Source organism: Mustelus asterias, chromosome 9, assembly GCF_964213995.1.
Source record: "Mustelus asterias chromosome 9, sMusAst1.hap1.1, whole genome shotgun sequence".
Lineage (NCBI taxonomy): Eukaryota > Metazoa > Chordata > Chondrichthyes > Carcharhiniformes > Triakidae > Mustelus > Mustelus asterias.
The window spans coordinates 13,177,225-13,204,218 of record NC_135809.1 but is presented as its reverse complement, the minus strand read 5'-3'; the positions used below and the strand labels follow the sequence as shown (position 1 = coordinate 13,204,218).

The 26,994-nt window shown below is 46.1% G+C and overlaps 1 protein-coding gene across 4 annotated transcripts in view; it reads left to right on the top strand.

The window, feature by feature from the left end:
* LOC144498499 (monocarboxylate transporter 2) overlaps positions 1–26,994 on the top strand; it is a 156,618-nt gene that overhangs the window by 61,823 nt on the left and 67,801 nt on the right. For 2 of the 4 annotated variants that reach the window (XM_078219703.1, XM_078219706.1), the window contains exons 1-2: positions 16,110–16,162; positions 16,340–16,580. In XM_078219703.1, the coding sequence (XP_078075829.1) occupies positions 16,367–16,580 (214 nt within the window). In that variant the 5' untranslated portion in view covers positions 16,110–16,162; positions 16,340–16,366. The other 2 variants (XM_078219705.1, XM_078219704.1) reach the window with 2 other exon arrangements.

The following is a 26,994-nucleotide window of genomic DNA, read 5'->3' as shown; positions in this document are numbered from 1 at the left end:
CTCGGACCTCTTTTGCCTTGCAGAGGTCCTTATCATCAAACGCTCGCTGCTGTAATCAATAGAAAGCGGAGCTGGCACAGCTGATCCCAGTGTTGGATATCCTCCCCTTTGATGGCCTTTAGAGACAGGTGGCTGTCGAGGTATGGGAAGTGCTCAACACATTCCAGAGTCTCTCCTTAAAAAGTTCATGATGTGGAGATGCCGGTGTTGGACTGGGGTAAACACAGTAAGAAGTCTCACTTTGGGCTTAGTTATTACAGCATCAAGCAAGGCCCTTTGTGTCAGCCAACCAAAGTAACCTGGTGTTGAGACTTCTTACTGTGTTTAAAAAGTTCAGTAAGAAGTTTAACAACATCAGGTTAAAGTTCAACAGGTTTATTTGGTAGCAAAAAGCTAGTGGCTTTTGCTACCAAATAAACCTATTGGACTTTAACCTGGTGTTGTTAAACTTATTACTGTGTTTACCCCAGTTCAACGCCGGCATCTCCACATTTTAAAAAGTTCAACAGGTTTATTTGGTAGTTGGACTTTAATCTGGTGTTGTGAGACTACTTACTGTGCCTTCTCCAGTCCAACACCGGCATCTCCACATCTTCAAAGTTATGGGGAGGCGATGGTCGAGTGGCTTTATCACTAGACTATTAATCCAGAAACTCAGCTAATGTTCTGGGGACCCGTGTTCGAATCCCACCACAGCAGATGATGGAATTTGAATTCAATTTTAAAAATCTGGAATTAAGAATCTACTGATGACCATGAGACCATTGTCAATTGTTGGAAAAACCCATCAGGTTCACTAATGTCCTTTAGGGAAGGAAATCTGCCGTCCTTACCTGGTCTGGTCTCCGGAGCCACAGCAATGTTGCCCTCGGGCAACTAGGAATGGGCAATAAATGCTGGCCAGTCAGCAACACCCATGTCCCACGAATGAATAAAAATAAGATGTGGGAAGTGGAATATTTGATTCACCAGGTGTGGGTTGACATGAGTTTTGTGTTGATAACATTCAAGACTGGCTGAGTCTCATGTATGTGGATTTGAAGAGAGTGGCTTGCAAATCTGGTGTACATGTGTATATGTTTGCAGGAGGTCAGTTTGCTCAGTTGGCTGGACGGTTGGTTTGTGATGCGGAGCGATGCCAACAGCGCAAGTTTAATTCCCGTACCGGTTGATGTTATCCCTGAAGGCCCCGCCTTCTCAACCTTGCCCCTCGCCTGAAGTGTGGTGATCCTCAGGTTAAATCACCACCAGTCAGCTCTCTCCTGAAAGGGGGAGAGAAGCCAATGGTCATCTGGGACACTGGCAACTTTATTTGACATAAACACGGACACATGCATGCATGCAAAGTACATGCCAGTACACTACTACAAAATACAATACTGGGGCGGCACGATGGCACAGTGGTTAGCACTGCTACCTCAGCACCAGGCATCTGGGTTCGATTCCCGGCTTGGGTTACTGTCTGTGTGGAGTCTGCACGTTCTCCCCGCATCTGCGTCGGTTTCCTCCGGGTGCTCCGGTTTCCTCCCACAGTCCAAAAGATGTGCTGGTTAGGTGCATTGGCCATGCTAAATTCTCCCACCGTGTACTCGAACAGACACCGGAGTGTGGTGACTCGGGGATTTTCACAGTAACTTCATTGCAGTGTTAATGCAAGCCGACTTATGACACTAATAAATAAACTTGAAACTTTTAAAACAAACTGCAAGTGATAATGCGAAACTGCCAGTGCACAGGGAAATGATGCCGGGCTCCCAAAAGGTGCGGCAGTGGTATTTATGACCTTGAAGTAACTTTATGCCACATCTCTGCATTAAATTGGAGGTCAGATTTATTGGCAAATGTTATCTCGGCCTGCTTATAATGGAATCTATTTGCTATCCCTTAATCTAGTTTCTTGTAATTAAATTTGGGCTTAGTTATTACAGCGTCAAGCAAGGCCCTTTGTATCAGCCAAGCAAAAAAATGCTTACCTGCCAGGTAGTTTTGATTGGCTAATGCATATACACCCCTTCCAGTTTGGTTTCTCCAGCCTTAAACGTAAATGACTAATCCAATGATTGCTTTCAAGATAGAATTATTGTCCGCTTACAAAACTGACTAGCGTATCCTGACAATTAAATCGAACATCCCTCAGGTGCTGAGAGACAGATCTGAACAGATTTATGGGCAAAATAACAGCCTTTTTAGATTCTCAGCGATTGCGGCATTCTTTCTCACTCCGTTTATCTTTGCTGTGCGTGTAAAGATAAGACCATCCCTGTGTAATAAACTGTAATCTAATCTTCGATCACGTTATACCGCGCTTACAGACGGCATTGATGAATAAAGGAATTAGCTCTCTGCTGTACTTCCTCCCTACCTCTGTCCCAAAATCTCCCGTCAAAAGCTACCACTGTGCCTCCACCTTTGGTCCCCTCCCGCTATTACTTCTCCTGCTACTGTTTGATGTCTGTATGTCTTTATGGATTGCATTGAGACATTTACTACGTTGAGGCTCTGCATGACTGCGAGGAAGGAGGAGTGCAGCAAGCCAGAGTTCACAGTGGTTGGGATCAGTTGGTTCTCAAAGAAAAGGTCTGACTTTTCAAATAATCGGACTTTCTTTGTGCTGCATTATATAGAAACATAGAAGATAGGAGCAGGAGGAGGCCATTCAGCCCTTCGAGCCTGCGCTGCCATTCACCACAATCATGGCTGATCGTCCAACCCAGTAGCCTAATCCTGCTTTCTCCCCATAACCTTTGTTCCAAGTGCTCTAATAGAAACAAATGATGTTTTGATTGCAGTTTCATTTGTAAATGATCTTTTCACAATAGGCAGATTATGTACAGGGTAAAATGCAGAGGGAATAATAACCAGATATATTCGGTATTAGATTTAGGTGTTTGGTCGTGTAATAATCTTACCAAGGCCAGTCTTCCATCACCAATCGCTCTTTATTTACAAGTGCGTTGGGAATGCCGTTCAGTGGCTACAGAGTACGCCCCAGCCCCGACTCTGTCGACTCCCAGCCTGAGTGGAGCCAATTTTGAACTGCCTGCTGCTCCTTCCCTCTTGGGTGAGCTTCCATTTCTTTCCGAATGTATCACAGCTTGGTATGGGCTCTTGCTCTGACCAAGACCGCAAGAAACTACAAAGGGTTGTGAACGAAGCCCAGTCCATCACGCAAACCAGCCATCCATCCATCAACTCCATCTACACTTCCCGCTGCCTCGACAAAGCAGCCAGCATAATCAAAGGACCCCACGCACCCCGGACATTCTCTTTTCCACCTTTTATTGGGAAAAAGATCTAAAAGTCTGAGGACACATACCAACCGACTCACAGCTTCTTCCCTGCTGCCATCAGACTTTTGAATGGACCTACCATTTGTTAAACTGATCTTTCTCTACACCCTAGCTATGACTGTAGCACTATATTCTGCACCCTCTCCTTTCCTTCACCCCTATATACTCTATGAATGGTATGCTTTGTACAGCGCGCAAGAAACAATACTTTTCACTGTATTCACATGTAATACATGTGATACTAATAAATCAAATTAATAGGAGAGCTCGCACTCTGCAAGGCCCATGGCAAGATATTTTGATGATTCCCCCGTTGCGGAAATAACTCCTCAGTTATTCTCTGGTGTTCCTTCATCAGATTCCCTTTATTTACAAACTTACCTCCACTCCTAAGAGTGCTTCAGGTACAAAGTCAGAATCCGGAGTACTCCTGATACTACTCAATTTATATACAGGTGAGACTCCCTGATTGGGCAGGCAACCATTACTTCAATCAGGGAGCTCATACTCCAAGAAGCCCACCTCATAGGCTTTGTTGAGGTCATTACAATGGCCATCCTAACAGGTAGTGTACTGCATTAAGTGGCCTCTTGTCACCACTGTTTGAACACGTCAAACTTTCAGTTTTATCCTATCTGTTTCGGACCTCGAAGAAACAAAATAGCCCACCTTATTAAATGGTGCAGATAAAGGGAATTAATAAAGGTTACCTTGCGTACTTCTGTTTTAAAATGTAAGTTCAGTTGCTGTAGTAATTGCAAGGATTGGCAACCACCAGTTAGTATAATGAACTGTAACGCTTTCTTTACAAATACATATATACACAGAGTCCTTTCACAATGTTCTCACTTCCAGTTCTAGAATCTAATCTGGCTGTTAAAGCCGGCTTTCTGCCTCGAGAGCCATGTGCTTGTTCCCCGTTGGGTGATTGGGTCGCATGACCCTTTTGATGCGCACCCCTTAAAGGGGCTAGCTATGACACTTGCTGAGGTACTTACTTACCGCCCTGTAAAATGCTGTGTGTACCAAACCCACAAAAAAAACCAGGCAATTTCCAGCCTGGATTCCCACTTAATTCATGGACTTCAGCAGGAATGGTGATGGGAGATCTGTAATAGTCTTCAGTCTTCTCTGGGCTGGGAGTGAATATATCTTGAGTAAAATCAGGGGTGAGGTATTGGAGCTTTAAGAAAAGGCTGTGTCATTTCCATGTCTACTGTTACATTTTTTTTCCAATGTATTAATCATTTGAGTCCCCAAACTTCACTAAAATTATGATTTTAAAAGTGAAAAGTGTTTGTGCTGGTAGGCATTTTATTTCAAACCACGTGGTATTTTGAATCATTAGAGTCATAGAGGTTTACAGCATGGAAACAGGCCCTTCGGCCCAACTTGTCCATGCCGCCCAGTTTTTTTAACCTCTATGCTAATCCCAATTGCCTGCATTTGGCTCATATCCTTCTATGCTCATTTTACCCATGTAACTGTTTTAAGTGCTTCTTCAAAGACAAAATTGTACCCGCCTTTACGACTGCCTCTGGCAGCTTGTTCCAGACACTAACCACCCTCTGAATGAAAAAATTGCCCCTCTGGACCCTTTTGTATCACTGCCCTCTCACCTTAAACCTATGCCCTCTAGTTTTAGACTCCCCTACCTTTGGGAAAAGATGTTGACTATCAATTCTATCTATGCCCCTCACTGTTTTAGAGCTAGAATGTTATGATGCAACAGTTAAATTATTTAATTCAAACCTATTAAAAATCTGAATTACAGAAACATTGACTTACTTCTGACTGGGGGACGGTATGTAGAAGGACAACTGCTTTTCTTGATTTACATTGATAACCTGGAGCTGGGTGTGCAAGGTATAACTTCCAAATTTGGAGATGACACAAGACTTGGAAGTATTATGAACTGTGAGGAGGATAATGATGGACTTCGAGATGTAGACAGGCTGGTGGAATGGGCAGACACCTGGCAGATGATATTTAATGTGAAGAAGTGTGAAGTCATACTTTAAAGTTTATTTATTAGTCACAAGTAAGGTTTATATTAACACTGCAATGAAGTTAATGTGAAATTCCCCTAGTTACCACACTCCGGCGCCTGTTGGGGTCAATGCACCTAACCAGCACACCTTTCAGACTGTGGGAAGGAACCAGAGCACCCGGAGGAAACCCACACAGACACGGGGAGAAAGTGCAAACTCCACACAGATAGTGACCCAAGCCGGGAATTGAACCCGGGTCCCTGGTGCTGTGAGGCAGCAGTGCTAACCATTGTGCCAAAGTGCCACCCACGTACATTTTGATCAGAAGAATAATGAAGTACAAGAGTTGGGAAATCATGTTGCAGCTACATAAAACCTTGGTTAGGCTGCATTTGGAGTATTACGTGCAGTTTTGGTCAACACACTACCAGAAGGACATGGAAGCTTTGGAGAGAGTGCAAAGAAGGTTCACCAGGATGTTGCCTGGCCTCGAGGGTGTTAACTCTGAGGAGAGGTTGAATAAACTAGGATTGTTTTCACTGGAAAGATGGAGGCTGAGGGGAGACCTGATCGAGGTCTACAAAATTATGAGAGGCATAGACAAGATAGATAGTCAGAGGTTTTTTCCAAGGGTGGAAATGGGGCACCGGTTCAAGGTGAAAGGGGTGAAGTTTAAGGGAGATGTGTAGGGGAAGTTTTTAACGCAGAGAGTGGTGGGTACCTGGAAGTGCTGCCAGAGGAAGTGGTGGAAGCAGGCACATTAGCAACATTTAAGAAGCATCTGGATGGGCACATGAATAGGGAGGGAATAGAAAGATATGGACCGCGTAAGGCAGAAGGTTTTTTTGTAGTTTAGTTAGGGCATCATGATTGGCATGGGCTTGGCGGGCCGAAGGGCCTGTTCCCGTGCTGTTCTTTTCTTTGTTCTTTAAGAATGAGGTGAGGTGATGTAAATGGTACAATTCTAAAGGAATGCAGGAGCAGAGGGACGTGGGTGTGTATGTGCAAAAATTAGTGAAGGTGGCAGGGCAGATTTGCAAAAACAATTAATAAATTATGCTGAATCCTGCGTTTTATAAATAAGGACACGGTGCAACAGTAAAGTTACGACCCTTCATAAAACACCCGTTCAGTCTCAACAGGAAGGATGCGAAGGTTTTAGAAAGGGTGCGGAAAAGATTTATGAGAATGATTCCGAGGATGAGAGACTTCAGCTATGTGGACAGATTGACGAAGCTGGAGCTGTTCTTCTTGGAGAAGAGAAGATTGAAAGGAAATTTGTTGGACGTGTTCGAAATCATGATGGATCTGGATAGCATAAATGGGGAGAAACTGTTCCCATCGGTGGAAAGGTACAAACCTTAACGTGCTTAACAAAAGAACCAGAGGTGATGTGAGGTAAAACTTCTTTATGCGGCATGGTGGCACAATGGTTAACACTGCTGTCTCACAGCGCCAGGGACTCGGGTTCGATTCCCGGCTTGGGTCACTGTCTCCGTGGAGTCTGCACGTTCTCCCCTTTGTCTGCGAGGGTTTCCTCCGGTGCTCTGTTTCCCCCCACAGTTCGAAAGACGTGCTGGTTAGGCGCATTGGCTGTGCTAGATTCTCCCTCAGTGTACCCGAACAGGCGCCGGAGTGTGGCGACTAGGGGATTTTCACAGTAACTTCATTGCAGTGTTAATGTAAGCCTACTTGTGACATGAATAAATAAAATGAAACTTAAATGGTTTAGATCTGGCATGCACTGCCTGAGCGTGTGGTTGGGACAGATTCAATCGTGGTTTCCAAAGGGAACCAGCTAATTATCCGGGGAGGCAGTGGCATAGTGACATTGTCACTGGACTCAATAATTCAGGGACCCAGGGTAATGCTCTGGGGACCCGGGTTCAAATCTCACCACAGCAGATGGTGAAATTTGAATGCAATAATAAACCTGGAATTAAAAGTCTAATGACGACCATGACAATTGTCGATAGTGATTATTTCAGCAAAGCCATTGACAAAGTCCCACATGGGAGACTTATTAAGAAGGTACATGGGATACAGGGTGACCTGACAAGGTGGATTCATAATTGGCTTAGCAGTAGGAGACAGAGGGTGGTGACAAATGGCTGCTTTAGTGACTGGAGGTCAGTGACCAGTGGCGTGCCACAGGGATCCGTGCTGGGCCCCCTATTGTTCGTCATTTATATAAATGACATAGATGACTATGTGAAGAGTAGGATTGCCGATGATACAAACATTGGCCGGGTGGCTAACAATGGTTGAGTGCCTTGGGTTACAGGAAGATATAGACAAGATGGACAAATGGGCGGATAAGTGGCAGATGGAACTTAACCCTGAAAAGTGTGAGGTGATGCACTTTGGAAGGAGTAATTTGACAAGGAAGTATCCTATGAAAGGTCTGATACTGGGAAGTGCTGAAGAACAAAGGGTCCTTGGAGTGTTTGTCCATAGATCTCTGAAGGCGGAAAGACAGGTTAATAGAGTGGTGAAAAAGACAGATGGCACACTCGCCCTTATCAATCAGGGTATAGATTACAAAATCAGAGAGGTCATGATGGAGTTGTATAGAACTTTGGTGAGGCCACAGCTGGAGTACTGTGTGCAGTTCTGGTCGCCACATTATAGGAAGGACGTGAACGCACTGGAGGGGGTGCAGAGGAGATTCACCAGGATGCTGCCTGGGATGGAACATTTAAGTTATGAAAAGAGGTTGGATAGGTTTGAGTTGTTTTCTCTGGAGCAGAGAAGACTGAGGGATGACCTGATTGAGGTGTTCAATACTGAGGGGCTTGGACAGGGTGGATTGGGAGCAGCTGTTCCCCTTAGTTGAAGGGTCAGTTATGAGGGGACACAAGTTAAAAGTGAGGTTTACAGGGGATTTGAGGAAAGACTTTTTTACCCAGAGAGTGGTGACGGTCTGGAATGCGCTGCCTGGGAGGGTGGTAGAGGCGGGTTGCCTCACATCCTTTAAAAAGTACCTGGATGAGCACTTGGCACATCATAACATTCAAGGCTATGGGCCAAGTGCTGGCAAGTGGGATTAGGTGGGCAGGTCAGGACCTTTCATGTGTCGGTGCAGACTCGATGGGCCAAAGGGCCTCTTCTGCACTGTAGGATTCTGATTTTAAAAAATCATCTGATTTACTAGTGTCCATCAGGGAATCTGCCATCCTTACCTGATCTGGCCTACAAGTGACTCCAGAACCACAGCAATGTGGTTTACTCTTAACAGCTCAGCAAGCACTCATTTTTATCAAGCTGCATTGAAGTCGAATGAAACCGGATGGATCATCTGGCATTGCTCAAAGGACTGGAAATGATGATGGCAAACCCAGTGCTGTTGACCTTATGACGTTCTTCTTTCCAACATTTGGGGGATTGTCCCAAAATTGGGGAAGCTGTCTCACAGACTAGTCAAGCAACAGCTTGACATCGTCATACTCATGGAATCATGCCTTAGAGACAATGTCCAGAAACCACCATCACCGTTCCTGGGTCTGTCTTGTCCCACTGGCAAGACAGGCACAGCAAAGGTGACAGCACAGTGGGATGCAGTCAGGAGGAATGCATTTGTCCATGACAGTTTTGGGAGGCATGACCACTGCACAGTCCAGTTCAGCTTCTGGTCCGTGGTAACCCCCAGGATGTTGATAGTAGGGGATTGAGTGATGGGAATGCCATTGAATATCAAGGGGCGATGGTTAGATTCTCTCTTGTTGGAGATGATCATTGCCTGACACTTGTGTGGCACAAATGTTACTTGTCAGCAGCAGGGACTCCAATAACCACCACCAACTTCCTTTGTGTCAGGTATGACTCCAATCAGCGGAGAGCTTTCCCTCTGATTCCCATTGATTCCAGTTTTGCTCGGGGCTCCTTGATGCCACATTTGGTCAAATGCAGCTTTGATGTCAAGGGCAGTCACCCTCACCTCACCTCTGACATTCAGCTCTTTTGTCCATGTTTCAGCAGCACGGTAGCACAGTGGTTAGCACTGCTGCTTCACAGCTCCAGCGACCTGGGTTCCATTCCCGGCTTGGGTCACTGTCTGTGTGGAGTTTGCACATTCTCCTTGTGTCTGCGTGGGTTTCCTCCGGGTGCTCCGGTTTCCTCCCACAGTCCAAAGATGTGCGGGTTAGGTTGATTGGCCATGCTAAAATTGCCCCTCAGTGTCCTGAGATGCATAGATTAGGAGGATTAGCGGGTAAATATGTAGGGATATAGGGCTAGGGCCTGGGTGGGATTGTGGTTGATGCAGACTCGATGGGCCGAATGGCCTCTTTCTGCACTGTAGGGTTTTTATGATTCTATGAAACAAGGCTGTAATGAGGGCAGGAGCTGAGTGATCCTGGCAGAACCCAAACTGAGCGTCCGTGAGCAGGTTATTGGTAAGCAAGTGCCGCTTGATTGCACTGTTGATGACCTCTTCCGTCACTTTACTGATGATTGAGAGTGGACAGATGGAGCAGTAATTGGCTGGGTTGGATTTGTTCTGCTTTTTGTGTGCTGAACATACCTGGGCAATTTTCCACGTTGCTGAGTGAGTGCTAGCGTTTTAGCTGTACTGAAACAGCTTGGCCAGGAACTCTGCAAGTTCCGGAGCACAAGTCGTCAGCATTATTGCCGGAATACCATCAGGGACTGGCATATGTGAATCCGGAGACATCCGGATGAGGTGGAAATGGATCGTCCACTTGGCACTTCTGACTGAAGATTGGAGCAAATGCCTCAGCCTTGTCTTTTGCATTGATATGCTGGGCTCCTCCATCATTGAGGATGGGGATATTTGTGGAGCCTCCTCCTCCAGTGAATTGTTTAATTGTCCACTACCATTCACACTGGATGTGGCAGGACTGCAGAGCTTAGATCTGACCCATTGCTGTGGAATCGCTTAGCTCTGTCCATCACTGATACCATGATGTGGAGATGCTGGTGTCCAACGCCGGCATCTCCACATCATTGCTACCATTGACACCACAAACTGCCGGCTCCAAGTGGAGAGGATCTCCAAGAAGATCGCGCATATCGACACAGACATCAAGTATTCTTACTATCACTTATACCACCAGCATTTAGTAGGGTGGAAGTGCCACACAACATGACCGAGCGTTTCCTCAATGTGAAGATGGGACTTGTCTTCACGGGACTATGCGGTGCCCTCACAGGCATGGACAAATGCATCTCTCCTGACCAAATACCCAGTGCCACCACATAGAAACCTTAGTGCAGAAGGAGGCCATTTGGCCCATCGAGCCTGCACCGACAACAGTTCCACCCAGACCTTATCTCTGTAACCCCACATATTTACCCTGCTAATCCCTCTGACACTAAGGGGCAATTTAGAATGGCCAATCAACCTAACCCACACATCTTTGAACTGTGGGAGGAAACTGCAGCACCCGGAGGAAACCCACACAGACACTGGGAGAATGTGCAGACTCCACACAGTCACCCAAGCCGGGAATCAAACCTGGGTCCTTAGTGCTGTGAGGCAGCGGTGCTAACCACTATGCCACCGTGCCGCCACATCTGCTGCATTTGTCCTGCTGGTGGAAGAGGACATAGCCAGGGATGGTGACGGTGGTGTCTGGGACGTTATCTGTTAGGTATGATTCCGTGGGTATGATTGTGTCAGGCTGTTGCTTGACTAGTCTGAGAGACCGCTCTCTCAGTTTTGGCACCAGCAACCAGATGTTAGTAAGGAGGATTTTGCAGGGTCAACTGGACTGGGTTTGCCATTGTCTAGTTGAGGCCAGGTGGTCCATCTGGTTCAATTCCTCTTTATTGACTGTGTCGTGGTTTAATACAAGTAAGTGGCTTGCTCGGCCACTTCAGAGGGACGTTAAGGATCAACCACATTGCTGTGGGTCTGGAGTCACATGTAGGCCAGAACAAGTAAGAATGGCAGATTTCCTTCCCTGAAGAACAAAATTAAACCAGATAAGTTTTGATGACAATGGTTTCATGGTCGTCATTAGACTTTTAATTCCAGATCTTTTATTGAATTTAAATTCCACCATCTGCCATGGTGGGATTTGAACCTGGGTCCCCAGAGTATTACACTGGATTACCAGTTCAGTGACAGTGTCCTTCGCCACCACCTCCCCATAGTCAGGGAGTTGTAAATTCTGTATTTTCTTACAGTCAGAGAGCTGTACAAGAGGGTTACTGCTGCTCATCATAGGATCATAGAATCTACGGCACAGAGACAGGCCCTTCGGCCTACACTGGCCCATGCTGACCAAAAAGCCCATCTAAGCTAATCCCATTTGCCTGCATTTGGCCCATATCCCTCTAAACCTTTCCTATCCATGTATCTGTCCAAGTGCCTTTTAAATGTTGTCAATGTCCCCACCTCAACCACTTCCTCCGGCAGCTCATTCCACATTCATACCTCCCTCTGTGTAAAAAAGAATTGCTCCTTAGGTTCCCATTAATTCTTTCCCCTCTTAACTTAAAACTATGCCCCCTCGTTCTCGATTCTCCCGTTGCTGCTGCACATTAGCTCAGACATTTAGCAGCATGAGGCCTGGGACCCTGGGCTCAGTCTTCCCTCCACCACCTCTTCACCTCCCCAGGTTCTAGATTCACAGCCACACTGCCAGCCCTGGACATTGCCGTCAATTCTTACCAGCTGGTCTGAATTCAAACTCCAGGACCTTGTGACCCGCATAATAACGTAGGTAAAAATGACTCGACATGGTCCCTGCACTGGTCGCCTCTGAGTCACAAGCCACTCACATGCCCGTGGTTGCAAGAGGATTTCTCTCCAGCTCTAATTGTTGCCCTCAATGAGCCAAATCCCCTTGAATGTGTTACCCCTGGAAACAAGTAGATTCAATGCAGGGACTAACTGAGGTCAGTCCCTCAGCAGTGTCTTAGGCCCAACAATCTTCAGCTGCTTCGTCAATGACCTTCCCTCCATCATAAGGTCAGAAGTGGGGATGTCCGCCGCTGATTGCACAATGTTCAGCACCATTTGCAACTCCTCAGATAATGAAACAGTCCATGTTCAAATGCAACAAGATCTGGACAATACCCAGGCTTGGGCTGACAAGTGGCAAGTAACATTCGTGCCACACAAGTGCCAGGCAATGACCATGCTCAATAAGAGACACTCTAACCACCACCCCTTGACATTCAATGATGTAACCATCACTGAATCCACCATTGACCAGAAACTCAACTGCACTCACCACATAAACACAGTGGCTACAAGAGCAGGTCAGAGGCTAGGAATACTGCGGCGAGAACTCACCTCCTGACTCCCCAAAGCTTATTCACCATCTGCAAGGCACAAGTCAGGAGTGTGATGGAATACTCCCCACTTGCCTGGATGGGTGCAGCTCCAACAACACTCAAGAAGCTTGACACCATCCAGGACAAAGCAGCCCGCTTGATTGGCACCACATCTACAAACATTCAATCCCTCCACCACCGACGCTCAGTAGCAGCAGTGTGTCCTATCTACAAGATGCACTGCAGCAATTCACCAAAGATCCTTAGACAGCACCTTCCAAACCCACAGTCACTTCCAGCTAGAAGGACAAGGGCAGCAGATAAATGGGAACACCACCACCTGCAAGCTCCCCTCCAAGCCACTCACCATCCTGACTTGGAAATATATCGCCATTCCTTTGCAGTCGCTGGGTCAAAATCCTGGAATTCCCTCCCTAACGGCTTTGTGGGTCAACTCACAGCACGTGGACTGCAGCGATTCAAGAAGGCAGCTCACCACCACCTTCTCAAGGGCAACTAAGGATGGGCAATAAATGCTGGTCAGCCAGTGACACCCATGTCCCACGAATGAATAAAAAATAAATCAAGTGGAGCTATGATGAATGGCCCATCAGTAGAGGAGAGTTTACCATTCAGCCTTTAAATAGGAAGTGCTGGAGGTGAAATAGGAGGTATTCGAAGTGAGCTTTGTCTGGAGCCAGAGTTTCAGAAAAGCTAATCAACCTTTCCTAGCCACAAATCTTCGGGACGATTGCCATGTTAATTTCAGAATTCACAGCTGATCTCCAGAGGTTTATGTCAATAATTTTGAGTTAATTAATGTCACAAGTGGGCTTACATTAACACTGCAGTGAAGTTACTGTGAAAATCCCCTAGTCGCCACACTCTGGGCCTGTTTGGGTACACCGAGGGAGAATTTTGCATGGCCAATGCACCCAACCAGCATTGGCCATGCAAAATTGGACTGTGGGAAGAAACCGGAGCACCCGGAGGAAACCCACGCAGACACGGGGAGAACATGCAGATGACGCACAGACAGTGACTCAAATCGGGAATCGAACCTGTGCCCCTGGCGCTGTGAGGCAGTAGTGCGAACCACTGTGCTGCCCCGGCAATACATCTTTTGTGAGTGATTTCACTTCCAAAGCAACATATTTCACTGTTGTCAGCAGAGAGAGAGGCTGGATTGGGACAGGTTGAGCTGTCCCAAATGCCCTTTGAGTTAAATTCAGGGGGGGTGTAAATGGTGCGGGGCGCATTATGGTCCCTGTGAATCATGTGGGTGACAGGACTAGCCAGCAATGTCTTTAATAGGAGGTGCCGGAGTGGCCCTGCGGTGTACTTGGTCAACATGACACCTCTGAGGAAAATGACACAAGGGGCTTGAGGTTTTGCTACCGTTATACAAAGCCCTAGCTGGAACATACCTGGAGTACTTTAAGTGGTGTTCCTCAGGGATCAGTGCTGGGACCTTTGCTGTTTGTAATATATATAAACGATTTGGAGGAAATTGTAACTGGATTGATTAGTAAGTTTGTGGATGACACAAAGGTTGGTGGATTTGCGGATAGCGATGAGGACCATCAGAGAATACAGCAGGATATAGATCAGTTGGAGACTTGGGCAGAGAGATGGCAGATGGAGTTTAATCCGGACAAATGTGAGGTAATGCATTTTGGAAGGTCTAATACAGATAGGAAATATACAGTAAATGGCAGAACCCTTAAGAGTACTGATAGGCAAAGGGATCTGGTACACAGGTCACTGAAAGTGGCAATGCAGGTGGAGAAGGTAGGCAAGAAGGCATACGGCATGCTTGCCTTCATCGGCCGGGGCACTGAGTTTAAAAATTGGCAAGTCATGTTGCAGCTTTATAGAACCTTAGTCAGGCTGCACTTGGAATATAGTGTTCAATTCTGGTCGCCACACTACCAGAAGGATGTGGAGGCTTTGGAGAGGGTACAGAAAAGATTTACCAGGATGTTGCCTGGTATGGAGGGCATTAGCTATGAGGAGAAACTTGGTTTGTTCTCACTGGAATGACGGAGGTTGAGGGGCGACCTGATAGAAGTCTACAAGATTATGAGGGGCATGGACAGAGTGGATAGTCAGAAGCTTTTTCCCAGGGTGGAAGAGTCAATTACTCGGGGGCAGGGTTTAAAGGAGATGTACGAGGCAGATTTTTTACACAGAGTGTAGTGGGTGCCTGGAACTTGTTGCCGGGGGAGGTAGTGGAAGCAGGAACGGTAGTCACTTTTAAGGGGCGTCTTGACCAACACATGAATAGGATGGGAATAGAGGGATATGTTCCCCGGAATGGTAGGGGGTTTTAGTTAAGTCGAGCAGCATGGTCAGAGGCTTGGAGGGCCGAAGGGCCTCTTCCTGTGCTGTAATTTTCTTTGTTCTTTGTTCTTTGTACTGTGAATAGTTCTGGAACGTGCATTCAGCAATGTATATATTGGCCTTACCAGAATGATACCGAAAGTTTATTTATTAGTGTCACAAGTAGGCTTACATTAACACTGCAATGAAGTTACTGTGAAATCCCCTAGTCGCCACACTCTGGCGCCTGTTTGGGTACACTGAGGGAGAATTTACCACAACCAATGCACCTAACCAGCACATCTTTCGGACTGTGGGAGGAAACCGGAGCACCCAGAGGAAACCCACACAGACACAGGGAGAACATGCAGATTCCGCACAGAAAGTAACCCAAGCTGGGAATTGAACTGGGTCCCTGGCGCTGTGAGACAGCAGTGCTAACCACTGTGCTGCCGTGCCGCCCCCACCGAGCCAAGCAATGTACGTTTGTTAGGTCTGCAAGTCCCAAGGTGAATCCTAACTCCTGTAGGACTGGCGGTGAAACAAGTTACAGCGAGACCTTGAAACATTACTGAGAAAGGTGACCTCTAGCAGGGCTGGAGACTATTTGGCAAGATGTAGCTTTGTTAATGAGCTTGGGCAGACAGCTGGTGACTGTAGAATATTCATAAGTTGTGTATGAGCGTGTGTGTATGTGCGGGATAATGAGTTCAACCAGAGCTATATTGATTGGAGCCTTTGGAAATTAATGCATTATTGCATTAAAACAATGTGTTTTCTTTCCTCTTTACCTCTCCAGCTGACCTTGCTGCCTGAGTTACGGTCCTGTTCTACTGGATATTTGGTCATGATTTATATTGAAACTCCAGCGCTTCTCACTTGGCTACATTTCCTCATTTAACTTTGAAGTGAGAATCACACACGTCTATAGATGTCATCTCCAGCTTTGCTGTTCTAATTTACCTGGAATTAAAAGGGAGAGATTAAATTGTTTGCCCAAAGCTTTGATTAATACAGGGGCTGGTTTAAATTGGCTGGCACTGCAGGTTTGCATCCTGTCTCTGTTCCATCTCGTAAAGTTGTGGCCATATTTTAATTTGCAGCCACGATTTCCTGAATGGGCCAAGTTGTTGGGAATGCAATTACTTCAGTGATTTAAGCCATGGCATGTGCGGCGAGATAATCCCTTTGACTGACGTTGTATGTCTCCTCCTACTCTGTGTGTTTATATTAACCTATGCCAAGCAGAAAATACCAGTCTGCTTTTCCTGGTGTTGTTCTTACAGTCCCTGCATTTAAACAGCCTCAAATCAGGTAACTGTTTGTAACACTTCAGTAGAAAGTTACTCCTGAAAAGGCAATCTACAGGAAGCCTCTTGGACATCAGAAGTCCACATACAGGTTGGACTTACAGACAAGTTAAATGTGATTTAGTTTAGCATTTTCTTTGAGTTACAACTTTGTAAGATGACTTTTCTTTGCTCCTTCCAGTTAACCGAGAACGAGAAAAGCTCCAAGATGCCACCACCACCGCCAACCCAGGAATATATCCCCCCAGATGGAGGCTGGGGATGGGCAGTGGTCGTTGGCGCATTTATTTCGATCGGATTTTCTTATGCATTTCCCAAAGCCATCACCGTGTTCTTTAAGGAGATTCAGGAAATATTTGACACCTCGTACAGCCAGATTGCATGGATCTCTTCAACGACACTGGCTGTTATGTATGCTGGAGGTAGGTTGAGAAACCCTCTACTGCCTTGAATGTTGCAACCAGCGTAAACCAGTTGATTCTAGTGTGAAGGGGAAAATGACTGATATACATTTGCTGAAACAAAATACACGCACCATGCTCTGAACTTGTAGGGAAGGAAGGACATTCAAAAACAACAACTTGCATTTATATAGCGCCTTTGATATTCAGAGAGAGAAAAAATGCTGTGCGTTTGAGCAAAAATATGTCAATTCTAATGTTCATATTTGATGTGTGTACAATACACACATGTTGTGCTGCTCCCGTGAGTGGGAAGCAAGGAGGTTAGGGGAACATAATTGAGAGGGAGGCCAGCTTCCCGATGGCAGGAGGTTTGAAGGTGGATCGGGCTTCAGGAAGCACATCTGTACGCACTCTCATCAAAGGCCTGCTTGCAGAATTAGGTTCCTCTTCCCAATTAAGTTATTGGCAAGTGAGCAGCATGTACCTTCAGATTTTTGACTGTACATAAATGATTTGATTTATGATTGTCACATGTATTGGGATACAGTGAAAAGTATTGTTTCTTGCGCGCTACACAGACAAAACATACCATTCATAGAGTACATAGGAAAGGAGAGAGTTCATAATATAGTGTTACAGTCATGGCTAGGTTGTAGAGAAAGATCGGCTTAATGCGAGGGAGGCCCATTCAAAAGTCTGATGGCAGCAGGGAAGAAGCTGTTCTTCAGTCAGTTGGTATGTGACCTCAGACTTCTGTATCTTGTTCCTGATGGAAGAAGGTGAAGAGAGAATGTCCCTGTTGTGTGGGGTCCTTTGTTTTCCTTCGTGGGACATTGGCATCGCTGGCTGGCCAGCATTTATTGCCCATCCCTAGTTGCCCGAGGGCAGTTGAGAGTCAACCACATTGCTGTGGGTCTGGAGTCACATGTAGACCAGACCAAGTAAGGACGACCGATTTCCTTACCTAAAGGACATTAGTGAACCAGCTGGGTTTTTCCGACAATTGACAATGGTTTCACGGTCATCAGTCGATTCGTAATTCCAGATTTTTTTTATTGAATTCAAATTTCATCATCCGCCGTGGCGGGATTCGAACCTGGGTTCCCAGAACATTAGCTGAGTTTCTAGATTAATAGTCTAGCAATAATACCACGAGGCCACTGCCTCCCCTTAAATTGATTATGCTGGCCGCTTTTCCGAGGCAGCGGGAAGCGTAGACAGAGTCAATGAATGGGAGGCTGGTTTGAGTGATGGATTGGGCTTCGTTCACGACCCTTTGTAGTTTCTTGCGGTCTTGGTCAGAGCAGGAGCCATACCAAGCTGTGATACACCTAAAAAGGATGCTTTCAATGGTGCATCTGTAAAAATTGGTGAGAGTTGTAGCGGACATGCTGAATTTAATATGCCACAGGTGAGGTAGTCAGCTTGCTGGAGGTGAAGTTGAGTAGCCAGTGTTTTGCTTTCCACTTTGGGTAGCATTGTTCAATGAGGCAGAGATTGGGTGATTGGCAGTCTAAGGGACACAGAGTGCAGGGAGTTTGGCCGAGGGAAGGAGGATGTCTGGGGGATTCCTGGGGGTTGAAATGAGGGTATTGTGCAACGGACAAGCAGGTGGGCACAACCTCAGGCTAAAGGGACGATCCTTTAAAACAGAGATGAGGAGGAATTTCTTCAGCCAGAGAGTGGTGAATCTTTGCCGCAGAAGGCTGTGGAGGCCAGGTCATTGCGTGTCTTTAAGACAGAGATAGATAGGTTCTTGATTAATAAGGGGATCAGGGGTCATGGGGAAAAGGCAGGAGAATGGGGATGAGAAAAATATCAGCCATGATTGAATGGCAGAATAGACTCGATGGGCCGAGTGGCCTAATTTTGCTCCTATGTCTTATGTTCTTATAGGGGTAATGGGATGCGGTAGGGTGGTTGGTCCAGGGTCATGGTCAGGCAGCAGATGATCTCACCAGGGGTGTCACGGAAACAGACAAAAAGGCAGATAGATAATGTGAGGGGCCAGGGTTGGCATGGGGATGGTTTTGACTCCGAGGGGAGAGATGGCATGTGGCGAGTGAAGCTTAGAGGCTCAAGGGTAACATGAGAAACTTCAACATAACAGAGGTGAGAGGAATGGTTATATTGGGTGGATCAAGGGTGATGGCGGAGGAATGGATGTTGGGTAACAGGGAGGTTTGAAGGTAAGGGTTTGGGTGTGGGAAGTTATGCGTGCCTTTTTCTCAAGACTTCTCTTCATAACTCATTACTCTCTATGTGTGAATCTTCAAAGTAGGAGGAGGCTCTTTTCAGGTGGATGGGGTTAAAGGTGAGCACATTTCACCAACTAAAGGGAAACTCTAACAATCGTGAATGCACTGTGAGAAGAGTGTGTTCAGGTGTGTCTTCTACTCTCTGGTGAAGCTCACACAGCAGCAGGTTGGTTCCTGACTCACGGCAGAGATAACATTGAGATCCCAGCAAGGTCGGCATTGGCAGTGAAGTCACCCTGAAGGGCAATCAGTTCAAATTGACCAAGGCTCGAGATGATGGAGGGAGGGAGGTAGTGGCTAGCTTCCGTGGGCCCAGGGGGTAAGGAAAGTGCTGGGGTGAAAATATACTGGTTTGGGATCTTGAAGGGCTCGGGTGGATGGTCTGGGCTGATAATGGGCTGGATGGTTTGTCTGGGCATGGCTCCCTTCAACGTGTCTCCAGGGTAACAGGGGAAAATCCAATAGCATTTGAGAGACATGGTTTTCATTTCCCAGGTCAATGCTGCAGTCTCCATGCACATAATGCATGAACGCAAAGAGAACTCATAGAAACTAGAAGCAGGAGTAGGCCATTCGGCCCTTCGAGCCTACTCCACCATTCATTTTGAACATGGCTGATTATCAAATTCAATATCCTGATCCCACTTACCCCCCATATCCCTTGATCCCTTGAACCTCAAGAGCTATATCTAATTTCTTCTTGAATTCACCTGTGGTTCTCCTGAATGGGCTTCTCCATGGTGACATGGGGTGGGGTGGAGAGGAGGAGACCGATGCTCGCAAAAGGGTTTCCTATTGGCCGAAAAACTCAAGGCATGAGGGACAACTTCAAAGAATATGTGACCAGATGGGTGGCTGCAATTTATTCATAGGTCACCTGAGGCGTACATGACAGTGGCATAAAGCAACCCTGCCCTTCTACTGGTTGTTGGTTCAGCTGAGGAGGTAGCAGCAGGGGAGTCGACATTCTGCCCAATCCTTGTTTTTTATTAATTTGTGGGACATGGGCGTCGCCGACTGTCCAGCATTTATTGCCCATCCCCAGTTGCCCTTGAGAAGGTGGTGGTGAGCTGCCTTCTTAAACTGCTGCAGTCCATGTGCTGTGGGTTGACCCACAATGCCGTTAGGGAGGAAATTCCAGGATTTTGACCCAGCGACTGCGAAGGAATGGCGATATATTTCCAAGTCAGGATGGTGAGTGGCTTGGAGGGGAACTTGCAGGTGATGGTGTTGCCATGTATCTGCTGCCCTTGTCCTTCTAGATGGAAGCGGTCGTGGGTTTGAAAGGTGCTGTCTAAAGATCTTTGGTGAATTGCTGCAGTGCATCTTGTAGACAGTACACACTGCTTCTACCGAATGCCGGTGGTGGAGGGATTGAATGTTTGTAGATGTGGTGCCAATCAAGCGGGGCTGCTTTGTCCTGGGTGCAGTGAGATTTGCTATGCTCCTTGCACATGCATATCTAATGACCTGACCAGAGTGGGATGGTAAGTGGCCAACCATCCTGCCCCCAAGCGGAAATCATTCTCACTCGTGTTCCCACTCCCTCCCAACCTATACTCCGGATCATGAAGATTCCATAAGATATAGGAGCAGAATTAGGCCATTCAGTCCATCGAGTCTGCAACACCATTCAATCATAGCTGATAAGTTTCTCAACCCCATTCTCCCCCCTTTTCCCCGTAACCTTTGAGCCCCTTACCAATCAAGAACCTATCTATCTCTGCCCATCATACAGGTAGTTTCAAAGTAATTTCATATTTTGAGAGCATTTGGCATTAATGATTGCGGAATGCTGCTCCTGTGAAGTCTGCTTAGATCACTCTTCGTACATGATCGGAATCCCTTTGAAGTTGAAGCTTGTAAGATGAGAATGATGATAGATATGGGCTTCTCTCTCATTTCTGAAGAGTTTCATTGGTCGTGTGGTTCATGTTGATGCTTTCTGAATCGCGGGTTGTGCGGTCAAATTGTACCGTGCACATTTTTTTGTGTTTGTTGTTCCAGTAATGAATAACAATGATAACCTTGCTCTCGTTGAGTTTGATCTGATTCACCTGGCCTTAATTCTGCTTTGGCTTGTACCACATTCTCAATTGTGGTGGGAGCAACGTTCAATGAATAAAGCAGCATGGACAATTAGCTCAGGAGTTGACACTTACCCTGACCCTAGAGCTGTGGTTCCCAAAGGGTGCGGCACACCACACTCGTGTAGCGAGAGAGGATGGCAAGTGTGGCGGGAAGAGTCAAGGATAATCAATGAAACATTTAAACATGGATAGATATTTTTCCAGTGAGAGCTAGAGCATCAAGTGATGCATTGTTTTATACTTTCTGGATGTCCCATGATCATATTATAAAGTAGTTGTGTTCTATGTTATGAATCAAGCACTGCTAGGAGTTGTTTTTTCTGTTTTTGAATGTATTTCTTATCAATAAAAAATTTGGTGTGGCGCGAGCAAATTTTTATTCCGAAAGTGCGGCCCAGTGAAAAAAGTTTGGGAACCACTGCCCTAGAGCATCATTTTTCCCAGCCCTAACCAGGATGGGTCTTCATCCCAAATATATAGGTATGTTTTAGAATCTTCACATTTCTGGCCAAACAACAGGATAAGTTTGCAGAAGTTGGTAGAATTGAAAGTTACCACTTAGCCATGCATGCTGCCATTTGCAGTTGTAGGGCACATGCTTCATACACATTGGCCGAAATTCTCCCATCTTGCCCGCCGTGGGAGTCGTAGAGGGCGAGACGGGAGAATAAAGGTCCGTTGAGCTTGAGCAGGAATTTCCGGTTTTGGGATGCGTGCGTCCAAAGAATCCCGCCCAATATCCATCGAACCACATCTCAGACATTGAGTCCATTTCATGAAGAACTATCTTGATAGTAAAAGCTGGGGTATCTGCCACAAGTCTTTTCCCTAAGGCCTATTTATTGTTCCACCATTACGCTTAGCTGCTCGTTGCAAAGATATTCTTACTATTCAGGCAAGGATGCACTTTAGTTTAAGTTTATTTCTTGGTGTCACAAGTAGGCTTACATTAACGCTGCAATGAAATTACTGTGAAAATCCCCTAGTCGCTACACTCTGGCACCTACCTGGGTAAACTGAGGGAGAATTTAGCATGGCCAATGCACCTAACCAGCACGAATTTTAGACTGTGGGAAGAAACTAGAGCCAGAGGAAACCCACGCAGACACGGGGAGAACGTGCAAACTCCACACAGACAGTGACCCAAGCCAGGATTCGAACCCGGGTCCCTGGTGCTATGAGGCAGCAGTGCTAACCGCTGTGCCACCATGACATCCATTGTCCATCTTGAGGGGAAGCTAGATAAATGCAAGGGGGAGAAAGAAATAGAAGGTTATGTTGATAAGGATAGATAAAGAGAGATGGGGGAGACTCGTAAAGAGTTTGAACACTAGCATGGACCAGATGGACTGAGGGGCTATTTCTGCACTGAGTAATCAATGTAATCCTCTAATTGCTAATTAATTAATTATTAATTGCATTTCATGTAATTAATTGCCTTCTGTAACATGGGCAGGAATTTCTAGAGACTATCAGTTACATATAACCAGTGTCACCAGTCTTTTGGTTTACAAGAGTGTTACAGTTTAGGACTGAACCTATAAATTCATAGTAAGTGAAAAGAATCATGTGATCTGTACCAGAGTCTGCTTGACAGTAAGCCTGGGCGGTTTAATTGTTCGAGATCGAAAGAGTCTCCGGTTGTTTCATTGAGAGGGCCGTGCAAGACATTTCTGTTTTGAGACAATGGCAGTTCTATCTCCGTCCACAATGAGGAGACCCTGAGGATGCAACTTTCCCATCCCACCCGCCACAGGAATCATAGTGGGCGGGTCAGACCATGCAAAGGTGCGTTGACATCGGATGGGGAATTTCTGGTCTTGGGGCGAGCATGGCCAAAAAATCCCACCCTGAATCTCCAAAGGGCCCAGAAATGTTGTGTTGTAAACTTCACCATAGAATCCCTACAATGCAGAAGGAGGCCATTCAGCCCATCAAGTCTACACTGACTTTCCGAAAGAGCATCTTACCCAGACTCTCCCCACCACCTATCCCAGTAGCCCCATGCATTTACCATGGCTAATTCAGCTAACCTACACATCTTTGGATACTAAGGGGCAAGTTACCATGGCCTAATCCACCTATCCTCCACATCCTTGGACACTAAGGGACCATTCCACTTAAACTCATCCTTTGCCTATCAGATGAAAGGATGTTGGCAACAAAATTAACATATTCCCAATTTTACTTAGATACAAAGCCAGTGAGTTGTTGCTACAGAGGAGAGGATAGAGATCAGGTTACAAGCTTCCCTATTATCACAGAAATATCACATACAGATAGCAGTTTTGGAGTTGGAGTTTTATCTTGTGGGGTCTGCAGCCAACTAGGAGGTGGAAAGAGAAACAAATAGTCAGCCAGGCTTGTGCCTCAAGCAGGGGAAATGCTGACCTTAGTGTTTACCATGCAGAATGAAGGCAGGAACTCATGCTTCGTTTGAAGACCAGGTTTGTCAGGAATTCGAACAAGGTTGGAGGATTCACCTAGCTGGAGCTAGAAGGAGAATCCCCAGGAAAACTCTCTATGAAACATAGTATCGGGAAAGGAAAAGAACAGAAGTAGAAGCCATGGGAGTTGCGAATCACTTTGGATTGGTTTCAGGAGAATTAGATGTCCACTTAAGAGACTAAGTACTGTAACAAAACTGGTGTTTTGCGTTGTTATTTAAAGTAGAAAGGGGAAAATTCTGTTTGACATTTATAAGTAGAAGTTGCCAAAAAAATAATATATAGTGCTTTTAGTCAGTTGACACAATTAAAGTTTTTAATGTGTAATTCAGTCATGTGTCTTTCTTTCAGCCAATAACTGGATGTTTGCATTTCTGTGTAAAAGTTGTCTGCCTCTGCAGAGATCATAACATGAGAAAGGATTTGATTAGTAAATGATTATCCAGTTTTATGTGATAAATATTGGCAGCTTAATTGGTGTGTGGGTTACATTTTGACTTGGATGAAGTATTTAGCAATTTCATTCTTAAATTATCTATTGTGTCCAACTTTACCTGGCCAGCTTCAAGCTTGTATACATGCCAACATCTACTGGTTCACTTCTGGGCAGGAAGTACTTCTCTAATTCCATTGACACTGGCAAATGGGTGGCACGGTGGCACAGTGGTTAACACTGCTACCTCACAGCGCCAGGGACCCAGGTTCAATTCCGTCCTCAAGTCACTGTCTGTGTGGAGTTCGCACGTTCTCCCCATGTCTGCGTGGGTTTCCTCCGGTTTCCTCCCACAGTCCAAAGATGTGCAGGTTAGGTGGATTGGCCATGCTAAATTGCCCCTAGCGTCAGGGGGGTTAGCAGGGTAAATATGTAGGATTGTGGGAATAGGGCCTGGGTATGATTGTGATCGGTGCAGACTCGATGGACCGAATGGTCTCCTTCTGCACTGTAGGGACTCTATGTATAAATAACCGTAGTTAATTTGGAGAAAAATACTACAAATGCACACTTGGAGAGGACGGATTGGATATGGAACACTAAGATTTTTTCTGCATATAACACAGGCAGGAAAAGGACCTTCTTTTGATGGCTGATGTATTTCCCACATGTTAAATCCATTGCTATTCATTCTTCATTACAAGATCTCTATAAAATGAAAACCAGTTAGTTGATGAAATTAAGACCAGAGGACTCTCAGTTTCGGCAGGGTTTGTTCAATCTCCTGCACTACCGTCAGTGTAAGACTGGCGAAGCTCCTGTAAAACTGACCTAAGCAACCCTTCAAGTCACTCGGCTGGCATCTGTGTCAGTCTTCCAATGAACTTAAGGTGAAATCCGCAGAGAGCCATGTGGAATGTCAGGGCCAAGGACCGTGGAGTGTATGTGAGACTGGCGAATCACGGGTTATCCAGAGAAAATTTTGTCAGAAAAGGTTGACTTTTCTTTAAAAACTTGTTCCCGGGATATGTGTGGTACTGGCTAGACCTGCATTTGTTGCCCATCCTTAATTGCCGTCGAGAAGGTCATGGAGTCATAGGCCGGAATTTTACCATCCCGCCCACCACGGGATTCAGAGCGGGCAAAGGGCAGACCATGGAAAGGGCCATTGACCTCGAGTGGGATTTTACGGTTTCGGGACGAGCGCAGCCGTAACATCCCGCTGATAGAGTTGTACAGCACACAAAAGGCCCTTGGGCCCAGCGAGCCTGCACCGACAATAACTGCCACAAGTGGCGCTAATCCCATTTCCAGCACTTGTCCCATACCTTGAATGTTATGATATTTCAAGTGCTCGTCCAAATGCTTTTTACAGGTTGTAAGGTTTCCGGCTCAGGCAGTGCATTCCAGATTCTCACCACCCTCTGAGTGAAAAAATCTTTTTCTCAAGTCCCCTCTGAATCTCCTGCCCCTTGCCCTAAACTATGCCCCCTGATGATTGATTCCTCAACCAAGGGGAACAGCTGCTTCCTATTCACCCTATCCATGCCTCTTATAATCTTATACACCTCAGTCATGTCCCCCAGCCTTCTCTGCTCTCGGGTAAACAATCTAAGTCTATTCAGTCTCTCCTTAAAGCTCAAAGGCTCCATCCCAGACAGCATCAAGGTGATGGTAAGCAGCTTCCGAGTACCATTGCAGTCAATGTGGTGTACACACACCCATCGGGCTGTTAGGAAACGAGTTCCAGGATTTTGACCCAGTGGCAGTGAAGAAACACAAAACACTATTCCATGTCAGGTTGATGTGTGTCTTTGTTGGGAACTTATTCCCATGCATTTGCTGCCTTTGTTCTTCTCGGTAGTAGAGGTTGTGCTTTTGAAAGACAATGACCATATCCAAGAAGAGAGAATCTAACCATTTCCCCATGATGCTCACTGGCATTCCCATTGGCCAGAAACTGAACTGGACCAGCCATATAAATACTGTAACCAAAAAGGAGCAGATAAAGGCTTACAGTTTTACAGCCTTATCTTCTGACTCACCCAAGCCTGCCCATTATCTACAACACATACGTCTGGAGTATGGAATACTCCCCACTTGCCTGGATGGGTGCAGCTCCAACAACACTCAACAAGCTTGACACCATCCAGGACAAAGCAGCCCACTTGATTGGTCCCACATCTACAAACTTTCAATCTCTCCATCACCGACGCTCAGTAGCAGCTGTGTGTACTATCTACAAGATGCACTGCAGCAATTCACCAAAGATCCTTAGACAGCACCTTCCAAACCCATGACCACTTCCATCTAGAAGGACAGGGAACACAATGGGATACATGGGAACACCACCACCTGCAAGTTCCCCTCCAAGCCACTCACCATCCTGACTTGAAATATATCGCTGTTCCTTCCCAGTCACTGGGTCAAGATCCTGGAATTCCCTCCCTAACGGCATTGTGGGTCAACCCACAGCACATGGACTGCAGCGAATCAAGAAGGCAGCTCACCACCACCTTCTCAAGGGCAACTAGCATTGGGCAATAAATGCTGGCCTAGCCAGCGACACCCACGTCCCATGAATGAATTTTTAAAAAGTATAATGGAATACTCTCCTCTTGCCTGGATGAGTTAGTGTCAACAACAATCAAGAAGATCAAAACCATCCAGGACAAAGGAGCCCACTTGATTGGCACCCCATCCATCAGCTCAAACATTCCCTCCCTCCACCACTGACACACAGTGGCAGCAGTGTGTACAATCTACAAGATGCACTGCAGCAACTCGCCAAGGCTCCTTCGACAGCACCTTCCAAATGAAGAACCAAGGCAGCAGATGCCTGGGAACACCACCACCTGCAAATTTCCCTCCAAGCCACTCACCATCCTGACTTGGAAATATATCGCCATTCCTTCGCAGTCGCTGGGTCAAAAACCGCCAACTCTTTCACGGTGGATGTACCTACACCAAATGGACTGCAGCGGTTCAGGAAGGCAGCTCACGGCCTCCTCGAAGGCGATTAAGAGTGGGCAGTAAATATTGGTCCAGCCAGCGACGCTGAATTTAAAAAAAATAAAAGGTGCGACAGGAAAACAGTTAATGAAAGAATGAAACTTATATTAGCGTTCTTTATAGCATTTCAGTTCTCGCCTGTATTTTACATGGTGCCCACAGAAATTGATATAAGTGTTTAAAACCTTTCTG